General features: G+C 44.2%; 1 protein-coding gene across 5 annotated transcripts in view; it reads left to right on the top strand.

Moving 5' to 3' along the window:
- Positions 1 to 4300: 4300 nt before the first annotated feature.
- Positions 4301 to 16343, top strand: part of AUTS2 (activator of transcription and developmental regulator AUTS2) — a 1153944-nt gene continuing 1141901 nt past the window's right edge. For 3 of the 5 annotated variants that reach the window (XM_070566469.1, XM_070566474.1, XM_070566471.1), the window contains exon 1: positions 4302 to 4723. In XM_070566469.1, coding sequence (XP_070422570.1) covers positions 4415 to 4723 — 309 coding nt within the window. In that variant the 5' untranslated portion in view covers positions 4302 to 4414. Of the gene's footprint in view, positions 4724 to 16343 lie in introns of all 5 variants that reach the window. The other 2 variants (XM_070566472.1, XM_070566470.1) reach the window with 2 other exon arrangements.

Raw genomic sequence — 16343 nt, forward strand, 5'->3', positions numbered from 1 at the left:
ATCCATTTTACTGTCAATGAACATTTGGGTTATTTCCAGTGTGGGAGTTATTATAAACAGTGCTTCCCTGAGCTGTTTAACAGATATCTTTTGGTATACATTTGACATTGGTATATTCCTGGGAAAGGAAGTGCTTAGTCATAGGGTTTTCATATTTTTAACTTTAGTAGATATTGCAAAATAGTTTTCCAAAGTGGTTGTACTACATATATAGCATTTGATTTCTTGAGGAATCATTCTGAGGAAGAGATTTCAGCATAACCATTAAGAGAACAAGTTTTGGAGTCACTCAGACCAAATTCAGCTTACCACTAAAGAGCTATGCTACCTATGCTTAACCTTCTTAAGCCTTAGTTTATTCAACTGTGAAATTGGTATAATGAAACCTTTCTTAAAATTTATGAGAATTAAATGAGATATTATTTTAATGCAACTTAGAACAGTGCCTGGCATATAGTAAGCTTATTATATAGTAGTTATTAATCATTAGCTCTTACAACATAGCTAATATGGAGAAATTAAAAACAAATATGGGCAATACAATCCACAAACAATTTTAATTCTCTGATGGAAGGAAACTGAAGCTCTGACCCAAAAGGCATTACCAATTCCAGTGAGCACTACACTTGAACTCTGAAAAAAATCATTTAAACATTATCCCAAAATGCATTTGCAAATTACTCTTGCCAGAGGCAAGGTTCTGGGATGCAGTGCATTACCATCCATTTTCTTTCCTACCAGACATTACTCTTTAAAGACAAGACTGCCAAGGGCTACTCCATAAAGTCACTAATATTATACTTTTTATTATATTTGCCAATTTCACACCTTCTTCTAACCCAACCCCCAAAGTTGTTGAAAAGTGACTGTAACTGCAATATTAGTTCCTAGTTTTCCTTGGAACTTATCAGTATCTAAGGCATCTTTCACATTCCTAAAAATCCTAAAACTGAGCTGAGATTCTTGCCTTAAATTACAAAGAAGTTGCCTTTTTTTGTAGGCATGTGCTTGATAACCTCAGCAGATTTTAACAGCTGCTGGGACAGCATCCGAGAAGTTAACACAGTTGTTACACTGTGCAGAGGGACTGGCTTAGCTAATTGCTCCAGGGGCAGTTATTTTAGGTAGGTAATTTTGGAAGGTCGCACCGTGTTCCCAATAAATTAAATCAGATCCCATATATCAGTCATTATTCTCAAAAAATAAAGCACACAATCTACTTGAAAAGATGTCATCTTTTGGGAAGGCCAGTGGTAGACCTGAAAGGGAACTTTTTGAACATTTACTGGAACCCCTTTGATTTACAAAATGAGAAAACTAGTCATTCAAGAGTTTTGCCTAAGGTCAAATGGTTTGTTCCCTGGAGAAAGAGGGAGCTCAAGTCTTAGTCACGGTTCAGTGGTTGCTTCTCTTTGCTCCTGCCTCTTGGCTCCCAGGATCCTTGCATCCCGTCCCCGAACTGGATTTCATAAAGATCCAGACTTGGGGTCCAGAAATGGGGATGCTGAAGGAGCGTGACTTAAAACAAGGGAATAACAAACCATTAATTTGTGTCACGAAGTGCAAGACGGGTGAAGCTTGCCTGCTAGAACATAAGATCCAAGAGAGAGGACCTTCTCTGGTTTTGTGTACCACTGTATTCCCAGCACCTAGAATTGTGCCTGGTACGTAGTAGGCCCCAAGAATCGCTAAATGAGAAATGAATCAGTCAGTCTTGGGTATGTCAGGTTGTCATGTCTTTACTGTCTTCTCTGCCACTTCCTTTTAGTAGTACTATCAAAACGCGCAGATTTAGATTCTAAAGACGGGAAATCACGTACAAAGCGTCTAGTACAGTGCTTGGCCCATTGTGAGCAATTAAAAAATGTCAGTTTATTTTCCTTTTCTTCCTCCCCAAGTGTAGGCTACAGGGGGTAAGCGGCGATGTGCCATGGTGTTTACGTGCCTAGACAGAAATTGAAGCGGGTACCTAACCGGTTTGTGAGAGAGGGCTATTGGCGTCTTTCTGATCCATGTAGATCAATTCCAGTGCTCCGAAAAACGCACAGCTATTTTACCCAGAGAGGCTGGTCGTTTTTGTTGATCGATTCTGGGCTGCAGTCGGCTCTTTAATACAACTTTTTATAAGCATCAGGTACATTGCGGCGGGAGCAGGGGCAGTGATAGGAAAAGCAGGAAGACCTCGCTCCCCGCAAATAAAGGAAGCTCGCCGTGGTTGGGACTGAATTTTGCGGGTCTAACGGGTCCTCAGGGTTGCGGCGGTTCTGGCCGCTTCTGCCCCGCCCCCTCGCGCGCCGCTGCCGAGGTTCAAGTTCGGTCCCCGGCAGCACAACCTCACGCTGCCAGCTCCAAAGCCGCCCGCGCGTCCCAGGGGCCCCCGCTTGAAGGCGAGGAGGGCCTAGAGGTCATTCGGGTGCCGAGTCACTTGGCCACGGGTTGTGCTACCACGTGGCGGAAAAGTTTCCAACTCTGCCCATGGGGCCTCCCAGTGCCCCCCAACGGAGCAGAGGCCCGCGCTTTGGCACCCGCTCCTTTATCTGTGGTCTGCCGTCGCACCCCCCTCCCAGGGAATCCCCCCTTGTGTCCCTTCTCTGAAATCCCTCCTTTCCTCGCTGCGCAGGTCGCCCCAGGAAAATATCCTGGGGACCTCCCGAGAAGGTGGCCCGAGTGCTTCGGGCGGGCCTGGGGTAGGGAGTCGAGGGACAAGTGTCCCGAGGAGGGTGCGAGGGTGCGGAGATGGGCGCGCGGAATAGACTGGGGACAGTGGCCCGCACGCGTCCCCGGTGCGACTGGCGGGATGATTTAGCAGCTTCCACACCCTCGTGCGCCAACTGTACCAGACAGCAATCGACCCTACGCGAGCAGCCCCCTCCACACCCCAGTCCCCCTTCGATCCCCACTCCCGGTTCCCCTCCGCCCCCAGTGCGCAGGCCCGGCCGCCCCAACGCGCATGCCCTAGGCTCGCGAGCGCGGCCGGCCCCCAGCCTTTTGCTTTCTACACACTCTACAACTGGGGAGGGGGCGGGGGAGGAGGGAGCCCGGCAGGCCACGTGATCCAGCCGGCCGCGGCCGCGGGGGCGGGAGCGCGCGCCGAGAGAGGCGCGGGGAGGGCGGGTGCGCGTGCGCGCGCGCGCGCGTGCGGGCGCGGGGCTGGGCTGAGGCGGGCTGAGGCGGGCGGCGGCGGGGGGTGGGCCGGCCGCGGAGGGGGAGGAGCGGGAGCTGAGCGAGGCAGGCGGGCGGGCGGAGGATGGGGCCGTGCCCGTGCTCCCGCTGCAGCCGCCCGGGGACACGCCGTGCACCCTCCGGCTCGGGGCTCTCGCGGCGGTGGCGGCGGCAGTGTTAGCGGCGGCGGCGAGAGCGGCGTTCCCGGCGCTTCCTGGCCGCGCTTCTCCCTCGGGCTAGGCGAAGAGAAGAGGCAGCGGCGGCGGCACACCGGTGTCTCTCCCGCTGGAGATTTCTTTCTGCTTTCCTTGTCGACTGACTCACCCCCTCCCTTTTTTGAGGAACGGTGACCTCTTCCCTGGGACTGGAAAAAATATTTTTTTGAGGAGGGGGGTGGGTGGCAGCGTCAGGATCTGCTTCTTCTCTTCTTTCATCTCCCTCTCCTCCCCCCTCGAAGACCGAAAAGCATACCCCACAACTGCTCCAGCATCCTCCTTCCCTTCCTCCACCTCCCTTCTCTTCCACCTCTTCCAGTTTCGTCCGCTCCCCTTCTCGTTATTTCATTATTATGTTTCCCTCCCTGGGGGGTCTCGTCCCTCTCAGGTTGCTCAGAAGCCGTGGCCTCCCCTGGATGCATTTCTTAAAAATTTTGGAGCCTGGGAGTGAGTTTTCTCTGAGGCGTGTTTGAGAGGCGGCGGGGGTGTTTTCCTGCGCTAGGGGCGGGTGAAGTTCATTGCCCCCACTTTCCCGCGACCTTTTCGGACCCGATTTTGCATCGGGGGGGCAGGCGTTTTCGGGGGGCGGGGGGCGCGGCGGAGAATGGCCGCGGGGAGGGCTCCCAGGAGCCTCCCAGTCTCTTGATCAAAGCATTCCGCTATTCTGATTTATTGCCTGCTTGGTGAGTTATTTTTTTTCCTCTAAAGGAGACCTGTGTGTTCAGCCATTACTTTGCTCGGCGCCGCTCACAGGAATCTCCGACCCTCGGTGCTGTGGGTAGCCCCGCACTTGGGCTCCTCGCCTCTCGCCCTCGCTCCCGTCCCTCCTCCCTCTCTCCGCCCCTTCCCCCTTTTCTTTCTCCTCTCTTTCTTCCCCTCTCTCCCTTCTTTCGGCCGCCGTCTCCCCCGCGCCCTCCTCGGGGCGGAGGGAAGCCGAGAAGGGGGAGGGAGGGGTTGGTGTCAATTTTTTTGTGTGGCCGCGGCCGGAGCCTGTGGCGGGCAGGCGGCGAGCGGGGAGACCCCGGCGCGGCAGAGCCATGGATGGCCCGACGCGGGGCCATGGACTCCGGAAAAAGCGGCGGTCGCGGTCGCAGCGAGACCGGGAGAGGCGCTCCCGGGGCGGGCTGGGGGCCGGCGCGGCCGGCGGCGGCGGGGCTGGCCGGACCCGGGCGCCCTCGCTTGCCTCGTCGTCGGGCTCCGACAAGGAAGACAATGGGAAGCCCCCGTCCTCCGCCCCGTCCCGGCCCAGACCCCCGCGAAGGAAGCGGAGAGAGTCCACCTCGGCCGAAGAGGACATCATTGATGGATTTGCCATGACCAGCTTTGTCACTTTTGAAGCGCTGGAGGTAAGGGGGACCCCCTCCCCCAGGTTTCCCTTTATGCACGACCCCACTCGGTTGCGCCTGGCTCTGTTGCCTCCCCCGCCGCGCTCTGGTCTGTCTGTCTGTCTGTCTAGGCTGAGGTCTTATTGTTGGGGGGAGGGCTGGGGGCGCGGGCAGACAGGCAGCAGGAGGGAATCGCGAAGCCGTGCCTGGTCTCCTCCGTTTCCTCGTTCTCGCTCGCCTTTCCCCTGCGCCCCCTCTCCGCACCCCCTCCACAGCAGATGGGCAGATAGAAAGGGGTTCAGGCATCACAACAATGCGCCCCCCTCCACGGAGAGCTCTGCCCGTACTCCTTCCTCCTCTCTCTCCCCAATCATGGCTTCTTGGCTGGTGGAAGTCTGTTTCTGGGTTTGGGGTGCCCGTGGACGGTTCTGTGTGTGCCTTCTACAGAGCCATATGTCCGTGTGTGTGTCTGTATAGTATATACCTTTCCTGGGTGTCCTCGGGACCCGAGACTGATGGGGTTTTGTGGTTTCTCTGTCCCTGTCCCCTGCCTTTTTAAATTTTTTTGGTGAAGCTGGAGAAGGGGGCGTTTTCTCCTGGTTGGGAGAAAGGAGGGAGGAGGGGAGAGAAGAGAGGAGAGGATGGAATATTTCTGTATTCCTTATGGGGCTCTATTACAGAAAGGGTTAATTATAATATTGTCTATACACGTACATATGCACATGTGTGTGTGTACATGAGCAATTTGGTTAAAGCACAGAAAAAGATACACCAGGGAGGACTGTGGGAGGAAAGAATAAAATCCTAGCTGCTATCTGAAGGGCTTGTCACCCAATTGTCCCTTTCCTTTTCCTTTTTTTAAATTTTCTTTTCTTTTTTTCCTCTTTCTGATTGGCTTTGTGTGTGTGTGTGTGTGTGTGTGGGTGGGTGTATGTATGTGTGTATGTGTGTCTTTATTCCTTGGGCACCTGCAGCGTTGATTTCCAAATGCATATTTTCCTGCCGGCTAACCAGCTTCTGGGGGGTGGAGTGGGAGACTGTGTAGGGGTCAGGCAGAAACTCTCTTTACCTGGACAGATCTGACTTGGTGCTGTGATAGGTCATTGGCCTCTCTAAACGTAACCCCCTTTTTTCCTCCCCCTACCTCCCTATCCCCACCCCCAACACACTACACACACACACACAAGGTTTTGAGATTCTGCAGAGTTGTTCCAGCTTTCTTAAGCACAAACCAAGATAGGAGTTGGTTTCTAGCCTTTCATGCACCTGATGTGGTGGTTTGAGGTTCCTGAAGGAAACTTTTTCCTTTCCCTTTGGTTTTTTGCTGTTATTATGGTATTGTTTGTGATGTTCAAATGCAAGCTTTGTTAATGACAGCTTAAATCTCACATGTGGTAACTGTACAGGTTTAGATTGCTGGTTATGTGTGTGTGCTTAAGTGTCAGGTTTAAATATTTTTAAAAAGGAAGCCTTTTTGTCAGTGTTGTTCTTTTCTGTTTGAACTGCTTTCTAGTTAGACTGCTGGTGGTGGTGGTGGTGGATAGTGGCCAGTGGTTGGGGAGCAAGGGAGGGTAGTGTTGGTGGTATTGGTGGCCAAAGATTTTGATATTAGTGATTGAATGTTACACATTGCTTCTAGAACTGGTGCCTAATAAGGCAAAAGTGGATATTACACACTTGTCTTGCGTGTTGAGGCTCACTACTTCTTAGGATAATTCTAACTGGGACTTTAACTTCACCAAGGTGGGAGGGTACTGTACGGTGTGACCTCTTTCTCTCTCTCTCTCTCGTTTTAAAATAGGAATTGAAGTGGCAGCTTGTATCCTAATAGAAAATGCTGCCTAGAATTTGGTTCACCATTGCTATCTATGGCTGGTTAGGATGGTATTTGTAAGAGCTGGTTACAAGTGGTTCTGTTTTCTACATGGTTATCCTGGGCTGCTGTGTGGCCCCTCTCAGTAAGTAAGCAAGAGGGGCCTGCAGAGTCCCATGAACATTTTTGAAGGCCAAGTAGAGATAGATAGAACTTATGCAGTTGTTTTTGATTGTTTTACTTTTAATAAATAGATGTTTGACTGGGCTTGTGATGTATATATCTATCCATTTGGCTTTTGAGAGAAAATGTGCCCCTTCTAGTTTCTTTTGGGCATAAAAAGCTTTTAATTTTAAGGAAGACCAAGTTTAAAGTGTGCCATTAGTATCATTCTTTTCCTTGCTGTGATTATTTTTTTTGTTTACTTTTCTAGATTCAAAACCCAGGTTCCTTTGGTTAGCTGAATACCATTGTATCTAAATATCATTTATATATCTGTGTGTAGGTCTAAAAGGTCTAACTTTTTAAAAGGTTTCCCTAAAACTTTATAGAAAAATGTAAACATAAACAAAGTAGAACAGTATAATAAACCCCAATGTACCCGACACCCAAGTTCAACTACCAACTCATGTCTCATTTTGTTTCATCTATATCCCATCTACTTACTCCCCTCTTGCAGATGTGATGAGAAATATGTAAATATTTCTATGTGTATCTCTAAATGGTAATGACTCAAAAAAAAACCCACCAAAACCCCCCAGTACTATTATCACACATAAATAAATTAACAACAGTTCCCTAATGTCATTAAATATCCTGTCCTGTCAGTGTTCACATTTAAGAGGCCCAACTTTTGTAGGAAAGCTGTAAATAAACTTCTAAGATTAAAATCACAGTGAGGAATAAAAATCATCCTGTATGTCTAGTTCTTTGGGAAAAAGTAGATCTATTTGCTGCACATTTGTGTCCACACTGGATTGTCAAACCTATATGTGTGTTGATCATTAAAATAAAACCTCTAATGTCCCACTGTATTTGGTTTGGAAGATTTACTGAACTATCACCAAGAATGTGAGGGCTTGTTAGGAAACAGGCAGCTGAACTATGAACTTGGACAGAAATGTGTGTTAGAGGAGTGCTTTTAAATATTAAGAATTATCTTAGATGCTAAGAGTTACCCTAAATACATACTATGTTTTTGTGCCTTCGTTTAGAAATGAAAAAAGTTGTCAGCACGTATCATCAAGGATATTGCTAGTATGATGTTGTGATAAGAAACCAAAAATTTGACCTGTACTGCTAGGCTTGAAGCTTATGTTGGTTCAGAGCTGGCAAACTGTGGAGTAGCATGCTTTGGGTGTTAATGGACACATTATTTGACTCCTTGATTTTGTCCTGAGTAGCTGATTTTGACTTCCCTTTTAAAAAAGAGGCTCCTAACTCATAACGAAATGTGATAATATAAATTGTTCCAGTCCAACTGTGGCTTTATTAATGCTAGAGTAAAATTAAGAAAGTTGCCTAATGAGAACCTGCATTTTTATATTATTTTTAAACTATTGTTGGGTACTTATGTAAGAAGATGAAAGCTTTGGGGATAGTTTGAGAAATCCCACACTTTACAGGCAGTGGAACTGGTTGAGGTAATTTCATATCCTGCAGGGACACTTGTCTTGAGTAATTGTGCCCTGAAGTTCAAGTACGTGATTGTGAAGAGTCTCATGATGGAAGATAAGAGGGTAGGTGAGGAGGCTAAAGTTGAACATGGTGTTCTTTTCATTATGCATTTGAGAAGCAGAATTACCATTTAGATATGGTATTGTTTATTTGGGTATTCTTTGAATAACAGATTGAGAGTGAATATCCCCAGATATTGTGCCTTTTTTTTTGAAATGGCTTCTAGCAAAAAAGTAGAAATGGAAATGTTGGGGTTCTGAGACTGTCAGTGACCCTGCTGTGCCAGATAATAGTGCCTTTTTGTTTTTATTTGGGTTTCTTTCTGTGTAGTCTCCATTAGGAAGCCATGTGAGCACCATGGCTGAAAATTTGACTTTGCAAATCCATTATTTCCCCCTCACTCCTCTTTTGTGTACTGGGTTCTTAGAGCAGCCTCCTTTTGTATAACTGACCAAGGGAAGTGAAGATGAAATTGATGGGATTCGCAGACAGGACACCAAGTGGAGCTTTCTAGGCTTGTGAAAATGAAGGAAGACTCATTTCTGGTGTGTAGAGGATCAAACCAACACTTTCATGTGGTCTTCATTTCCTAGCTGTTTCAGGGTTTACCCACCCATCAGTAGCATAAACAGGCTGTACAGAATTTGATGTACTTATAACATTCCATGTTAATAGGCTCTAATTATTTATTATGGTCAAATCTCACTTATTCACTTGCTTGAAAAACAACACTAATCATGCTCCTTGTAGCAGTCAGCAAATATTTATGGAGTGCTTGATATGTGCAAGGTACCAGAAAGAGTACAAAGAAACCTAAAATATATGTAGCCTGTTGAAGGAGTGTGCAGTTTAGTTGATAAATTAAGTCCAGCACCCATGAAATGATTTTGAAACAGGAACCTAATTGCCTAATACCACTTAAGTGCAATAGGCTTTCAGAGAAGGGTTAGTGAGATAGGCTGAAGTGTTTGAGAAGGCTTCCTGGAAAAGATGGGGCATAGAAGGTTAAAGTGATTTGGATAGATAGGGAAGGAGTGGGAGATTTGGGGGGAGCATTCTGAGAAGAGGGAATAGTGAAGAAGGCACAGAAACAGGATGAGTGAGAAAATGCTATTCATTAGGGCTTGGGGACAAGGAAAGGCTGGTAGAAAAGAGTGTAAAATTGTGTCAGTAAAGAGTGCTTGTTAGGGAATGAGGAGACCAATGGAGACCCGCATTCCAGGCTTGGCTGTCCTTACTAGTTTAGTGACCTTGGGAAGTCACTCGCTAAAAGTGTCATTTTCTTTATTCGTTAGTTGAGAGGTTTAAAGTGGTAGTTTTAGAGCCAGACTTTAGGTACCCAAACTGGAAGGGTACATAGCTGTACCGGCTGTTCATAGGTTGTGTTCCAGACCAAAAAAAAATGTGATCTACCCTCACATAGTTTTGGAACTTCATGGGCTAGACAAAATTAAACTGGTGACTTGTTCTGCCAGGATTAAAAGTCTTTTATTATGTGAATGTGAGTGTTGAAATATCAAAGAAGGCAGTGTGATGTACCTTGTTTCCTAAATTTATTTGACCACAGGGCACTTTTATTCTTGGCATTGTAATCCATAATCTAGAATCCAGTATAGGAACTTCTGGAAAAGATCTCAGAGGTCCCTTCCAGGTCTTGGAACTTGGTGATTATCTGGGTCTAGGGTGAGCGGGCTGATGATAGACAACTTGGAAAACCAGGCACAGGAGTTTGAAGTTGGAGTGGAGGCTGCTGCTTAAGTGGGAGTGGCAAGGAGAGTGAGAGATGTAAATAATGATAATTAGTCCACTTTTCCTCCTGTTCCCTTTTCCTGCCTGGTGTCAGCCCTTTCATTAATTTTTAGCAACCCCACCATGAGGTGAGTATTGGTGAGTGATTCTCATTAATAGCTCTTTCAGTGTGATAGCAGCCCAATTCTGATGCCACCAAGCTGCCCTCCAGCCAGTATGTTGTATCCTCTCTTGATCCCTTCTGGTTTCATATATTGCTGCTTTTTAGCAAGCTGAGAAAGAAGGTTGGATGAGAAAGGAGGTTGACACTGATGTTAAAATGAAGGTTTCAAGTTATCTGCCTTTGCTCGTTTATGTATGAAGTGCTTGTTTAAGAAAGGTGAGAACCTTCTGCTGTTACACAGGCAGGGAAAGCTGTGGAGCTACGTTTCCGTTGCGTTTTTCACTCTGTCTTGAGAAGTTTGGGATGGGACTGCAGAGTAAATGGGTCAGTTCCAGCATTTCACTTCTGAAAGTGTGCATGGCTTTAGGATCTGAGGAGTTCCTAGGTGGTGAGAAGTTTGCAGAAAGAGTGTGAATAATGTGCTTGGTTATGAATTCAAGTATTTTACTGTACTTACTGAATTTCAGTATTTTACTGTAAAAGGCAGAGTGTCACTTTAGGAGTATTTATGTGAGATGAGGTAGGAGATTGTGATATGATAATTCCATGTGGCTTGTTAGCTGTTGAGATTAACTACTTCAGATGTTTTTTGGAAGTAGACAGGATGTAAGTGAATCAGTAAATTTAAAAAATGAAAGTGAGTAATTAGTCTTTGATCCTTTCTGAGAGTGTTGTTTTCCAGCTTTCACTGTTGAAAAGGGGTTAAAAAAACCCCAGAGCATTCAACATGAATGATTCAAGGAGCGTTGAGGGTGATAAAGAGATTCTGAGACTTCTATACAAGAATTCTATATACTGTCAAAAATAAATGGCGATTATTTAGTTTGAGAGACTGTTAGGATTAAAAATAAAGTCCCCAAACTGAGAAAATAATAGCTGAGGCCAGCTGTTAAGGAATAATTTAGATCCCAATGGCTACAAGATTTGGAAGCCTTTGGATAGAAGATCTGTAGCACTTCTTGATGGAGGGGAGGGGTGTGTGTGTATGTTTGTGTGCATGTGCCCACATGCAGAGGGTGGAGGATAGTGGGTTAGTGGCTTTAGATTTTATTTTACCCCTGTGCTTTGCTGAGTCTAATACGCTAAATGTAGCCTAACTGTGTGAAAGTGCTTCAGGTTTTTCTTTCTCCTCAAGAAAAACATTTTTCAGGGTTAGGATTAAACCCAATATTCTGTATATATAGGAAAAAGAACTTGGTAATAGGATAGCAGCTATTCATTTGAGAAAGTTCTGAAAAAATTAGAGTGGATTTGAAAACTTTCAGATAAATGAATTGTGGAAGAGCAAGATGGTAATTAATTTGGTGAAACCCAAGACAAGAGAGGATCAAAAACCATTTAGGCATGTTGTTAGCTAGGTCACAACTTTTTTTTTTATATAATCTGTACCTATTCCATGAATAGATGAATGCATTACCCCCCCCCCCCCCCCGCCCAAAAAAAAGAGGGGCATAGAATTTAAGACTGGTGAGACCTTAGGTTTGTCTTTGTTCTTCTAAATCTGAGCTGTGTTCTTCCTTCATTTCTTCCAACAAGCCTGCAGGGTAGGGGATGTGCAGTCCGTACTTATCATTGTAACATCACAAAGAATAGGTCCTCTTTGTGTTGTTAGTAACTGAGGAGGGGAGGAGTGGATTTCACATGGTCTGGCTCCCTTTGCTCGCTTAGAAAGAGACTAGGGAAGCACAGACTTCTGTGTCTCAGTCCTCCTCAGGTCTCTGATTCTATCCTTTGCAAGGGGAGTTGTAGCCTGAAATCATGTGTATTGCTGCCTTCTTTGAAGGTGTTCATTTCCCATATTAGTGTATATGGCAGTCTCATCTTAGGATCCAGTACATTTCCCACCCACCCGCTGCCTGCCAACCTCCCTGGTTCCTTTCTTCCAACTTCGCTCCTTCCTTCCCTCCTCTTTTCCTTTATGAAGGTAGAGCTATCCAAAATTAGGAGTGCAATTAGTAAATGATAATGAGTTAAGGAAGTTGTGGACAGAATTTGGAATCTTTAAAATTATGAACTTTCATTATTTGAACTTTGACAGTTGGTCTGAGAGATTCTGATGTTAGCACTGTGAGAATAAATCACTTGCCACAGTTTTCTGGGCTGTTACAGCTTGTAATTCTGATTTCTCATTCATATGTGAATTCTAGTTAGAGTTTGCCTGAACAAACACCACAAATTACCAACTACATACAAAATTTATTTTTAAGGACTGTACTCATTTTGGCTTGCCACTATACCTCCTGGTGCTGTACCTCCTGGTACCTTCAGAGCCCTGGAAAACCCAAGTGCAGTAAAGTGGAGTCACAACAGGAGAAGGGAAAAACCCACAGTTTCTAAGTAATGGAAAATGGCTAATGCAGGTTGGGATTCACTGAAGGATTGAAAACCTTCAAATTGCAGGTACTGTGTGATTGCTGTTAACCAAAGCATTTTGAAATGACCTGGGCTCGATACAGAAGCACAGCCTGTGAAGACAAATTGTGACTCTTGGTTATATGCTGAAATCTGATACTTTCAGAGTGCCACGAAATTCTGAATCTGGGACAGGGTTTAAGTCAATGTAGGGTCAAGTTGTGGTAATACCCGAGGGGTGTAGTTTTCCATGTTGTCCCCACACCTATCCTCTGCTGCACCACAGCACCAACCTGTCAACCTGATTTTAGGTTTCTGCAAAGTTTCTGATGGCAGTGATATTTTAGAGCATGAAAAGAGGAATTCAGAGAGTTTAGTATTGCAGTTCTCTCTCAATATTATACTGAAGGAGACTTTTTGTTTGCTAGAGTCTCTGTACAGTTATGCTTGCTGGCTAAAGGTTTTTCAATGAATAGATTTCTATAGTTAAAAACTAAGTAAAGAAAAAAACTAAGAAAGAGAATGAAGATGTTGATGAAACATTAGTTGAGCATTAGATTATCACTTGTTTTCTTTCTTTTTTTTTTTTTTTAAAGATTTTATTTTTTCCTTTTTCTCCCCAAAGCCCCCCGGTACATAGTCGTGTATTCTTCACTGTGGGTTCCTCCAGTTGTGGCATGTGGGACGCTGCCTCAGCGTGGTCCGACGAGCAGTGCCACGTCCGCGCCCAGGATCTGAACCGACGAAACACTGGGCTGCCTGCAGCAGAGCGCGCGAACTTAACCACTCGGCCACGGGGCCAGCCCCAATTATCACTTGTTTTCCAGCCACATATCAGAAATTCCAGTGTCCCACCCATTCTCTCTTACATGTTTAGTTGGCAAAAATAACAAAGGTCCTGGATTTGTGCTGTTTTAACAAGTGATTTTATATAATTCAAATAAAATTATACTTTCACTGGGGCAAAAGGGGACACAAGTGTTTGGTATTGTGCGTTGCTGCATATTGCAAAGTTTGCTCCTTCCTCATTTGTGTGATCAGTTTGCTTATTTTTGAAAATTACCGTTTTGAGATAAATGTGCAGAGCTACATCTTTAATAAGTATTATCCTAAAATTAGTACCTCAACTTTTTCAAAGCAGTCTTTTGATTCATTTCACTGCAGCCATTGTTGGCTGATGTGCTTTCTAAGCTCTGAGTGGCATTAGAGGCACAGATGTTGTCTTTAGTGATGTGTAGTTCTACCTCTCGTTTTGCAAATGAAAACACAGCCCAGAGGGGTTAATTGACTTGCTCAAGATCACACTGGGAGTTAGAGGCTCTCACTGTTATCCAGTGAATCTAGGAGACTGCTTCTCCTCAGTACTTGGATGTTGGAAGGAGGTTTTTTAAAAACAAAAATAATACTACAAATGAGGATGAGCACCCATGATTGTAAAGCTTCCCGTTTTTTTCTAAGAAAATTTCTGGTTATTACTCAGTATCAAGAACCTTTTAAACACATTCTGGTTTCCCCCAGTGTATCATTGGCCTTTCTCTGTAGGTTCATAAGTCTTTTTTAACACCGTCCCTCACTCCCCATAATGAGGATGTAAAAGAAAAAATAAATATTAAGATGACGATAGGAGGGTTTCTCATCCTTGAATGTCCAGTGGAAAGATAATTATTTGGCTATAAGATGACCTTAATGTGGCCCATTTAAAATTTTAACGTAATTTTTTTGGATAAAACATTTTCTTCAGCCTGGCAATCTAGAGAAACTCAGAGCAATTTAATAACATTGGTAACAGAACATTTGAAACAAGTGAACATCGGAGAATGGTTGAGTTGAAGACAACCAAACTTTTCTTCTGAAGAAGAAAGACTCAAAATATTAAATCCACATGACCTACTGGCTACGGCATCTTGCCTGTTTATTGCTGAACCGGAAAATTTATAACAACTGTTTGTCATATGTTTATATTTATAGTCATTCATATAATGAAAAGAAGTTTTCATGAGATTGTAATAACATATCAAGATGGATGTAATTAAAACAGAAGCAGATTGACACCCTGAGTTAAATGCAAACCATAAACCAGTATACCTGAGCATTGTGCTTTACATATTTGCTGCAGGGGGCAGTCAGCCAAATATGCAAATAAAAAGACATTGATGAATTTCCCTGGGTGTGTATGTGGTTGCTCAGAACCCAACTATTTTATTAATCTTTTATCAAGCGTTGTTTAGATTTGCAGCATCAATGGAATGTATTAATTTGGCAGACCAGATAGCTTAGGACCAAAAGGTAGAAAATAATAAGGGGGAGACATGATTGATATAGTGTCCTATAAATAACACATGCAACTGACAAAGGGGCTGAGTAATCTTTGGATCTGTGCTCGATGTCATTAATGGAGTTGTTAAACCAGGATGTTTGAGTTGAACTTCAATCACAGAGCCTGCAACCCATTTAAAATGCAGGCCTGTCTCTATCCGAACTGATATGTTGGCAATATTGGTGTAAATCGAATTTTTGTAAGTTGGATCAAATGCACCAGGGGAATCTTCCTCTGAAAAATGAGTCCTTTAAAAATTTTTTTTATTTTTAGTGAAGTACAGTACTCCTATCTGCAGGGAAGCTGGGATTTTTGGTAGAGTAGGTCTCTTGAGATGGGCATTGCTTTCCCTGAGATAGTTTTCTGCATGTGTTCTCTGTGTTCCTGGAAGAAAGTGACTGTGAGATTTGCATTTTCTGTTCAGGTTTCATATCTCACTTGGTCGGTGCTTCCAGGAATAATTGGTGGTGATTTGAATAAGCCCGCATCATTCAGATTTCAGGGGTTGGTTTTCAAGTGCGTGCTAAGGAGGGCTTGCGGCTATGAATATGGAACATGATTTCCATATCTGTTTCATTGGGGAGTCCAGGAATGTCATAACCACTTCAGAGTCATGATTGTACAGAGACACTCTAGCTATAATTTTTCTGTATGACAGTTCAGTTTAAAAATTGTAAAGATGCCAAATGCAGGGCTGTATTATTATTAGGGAAGTCAGTGACATCTGTTATATCTTGTTAACCAGGGGAGGAAAATGCTTTAATCAAAACATCTAATTATGCCCTCTCAGCTGATGAAAGATCCCTTGCTAAATTTTTGGAATTGGGCTTAATGGAAGAAGCTGGCCTCTTTAGGAACTGTGAAGTAAATTTATTCTTTTTACTTTGGAAAATACTTATCGTTAACCATGGTGACACAGGAGTGTTTTAATTTTATCAAATTGCTCTTGTACTGTGTGTTGAAAATAGATATTTTCAGAAGTTGTCTAAGCCAGCATAAAATTTTTGTTTTTGTCCTCCCTTTCACTCCCATAGCATATGAGGCCCCAGAGGCAGTTTATATTTCCAGATGTGAGCCTAGGAGGATGTGTGGTGGCTGAGAGCCACCTGGGGAGGGAGCAAATGATAATTACAGGTGAGAGGCAGGGGGATAATTCAGCCTGTGTGTTGGGAGGTGCGATTTCACACTTGAATGTTGAAACCTGCTGTGTTAGACAGTTGTGTTGTTTTAAAATTAGTTTTATTAGTCTAATATAGAAATGGACCAGATGTTCCAGGTCACCTTCAGTTGAAGGAATATGACTTTTTAAATATCAAAGTATAATATGATTCCAGAAATATTTTCTGTGTTTAAAGTAGTATTGCATAATATTGGAAAGTATCAAAAACTGTATTTAACTCAGCATATCTACACTGCTTCTAGCTCCCTTGATCCTTTTTGAAAAGTTGTTAAATCTTTTGGCAATGTGACTTTCCACGTTGAATCATTCAGACTTCAAAACCTATCCAGTAAAGCCAACCTTTTATCTATATTTCAACCCAGAACTAATTTTGTCTGCAGCGATTCTGTT

This window comes from Equus przewalskii, chromosome 12 (assembly GCF_037783145.1).
Source record: "Equus przewalskii isolate Varuska chromosome 12, EquPr2, whole genome shotgun sequence".
NCBI lineage: Eukaryota > Metazoa > Chordata > Mammalia > Perissodactyla > Equidae > Equus > Equus przewalskii.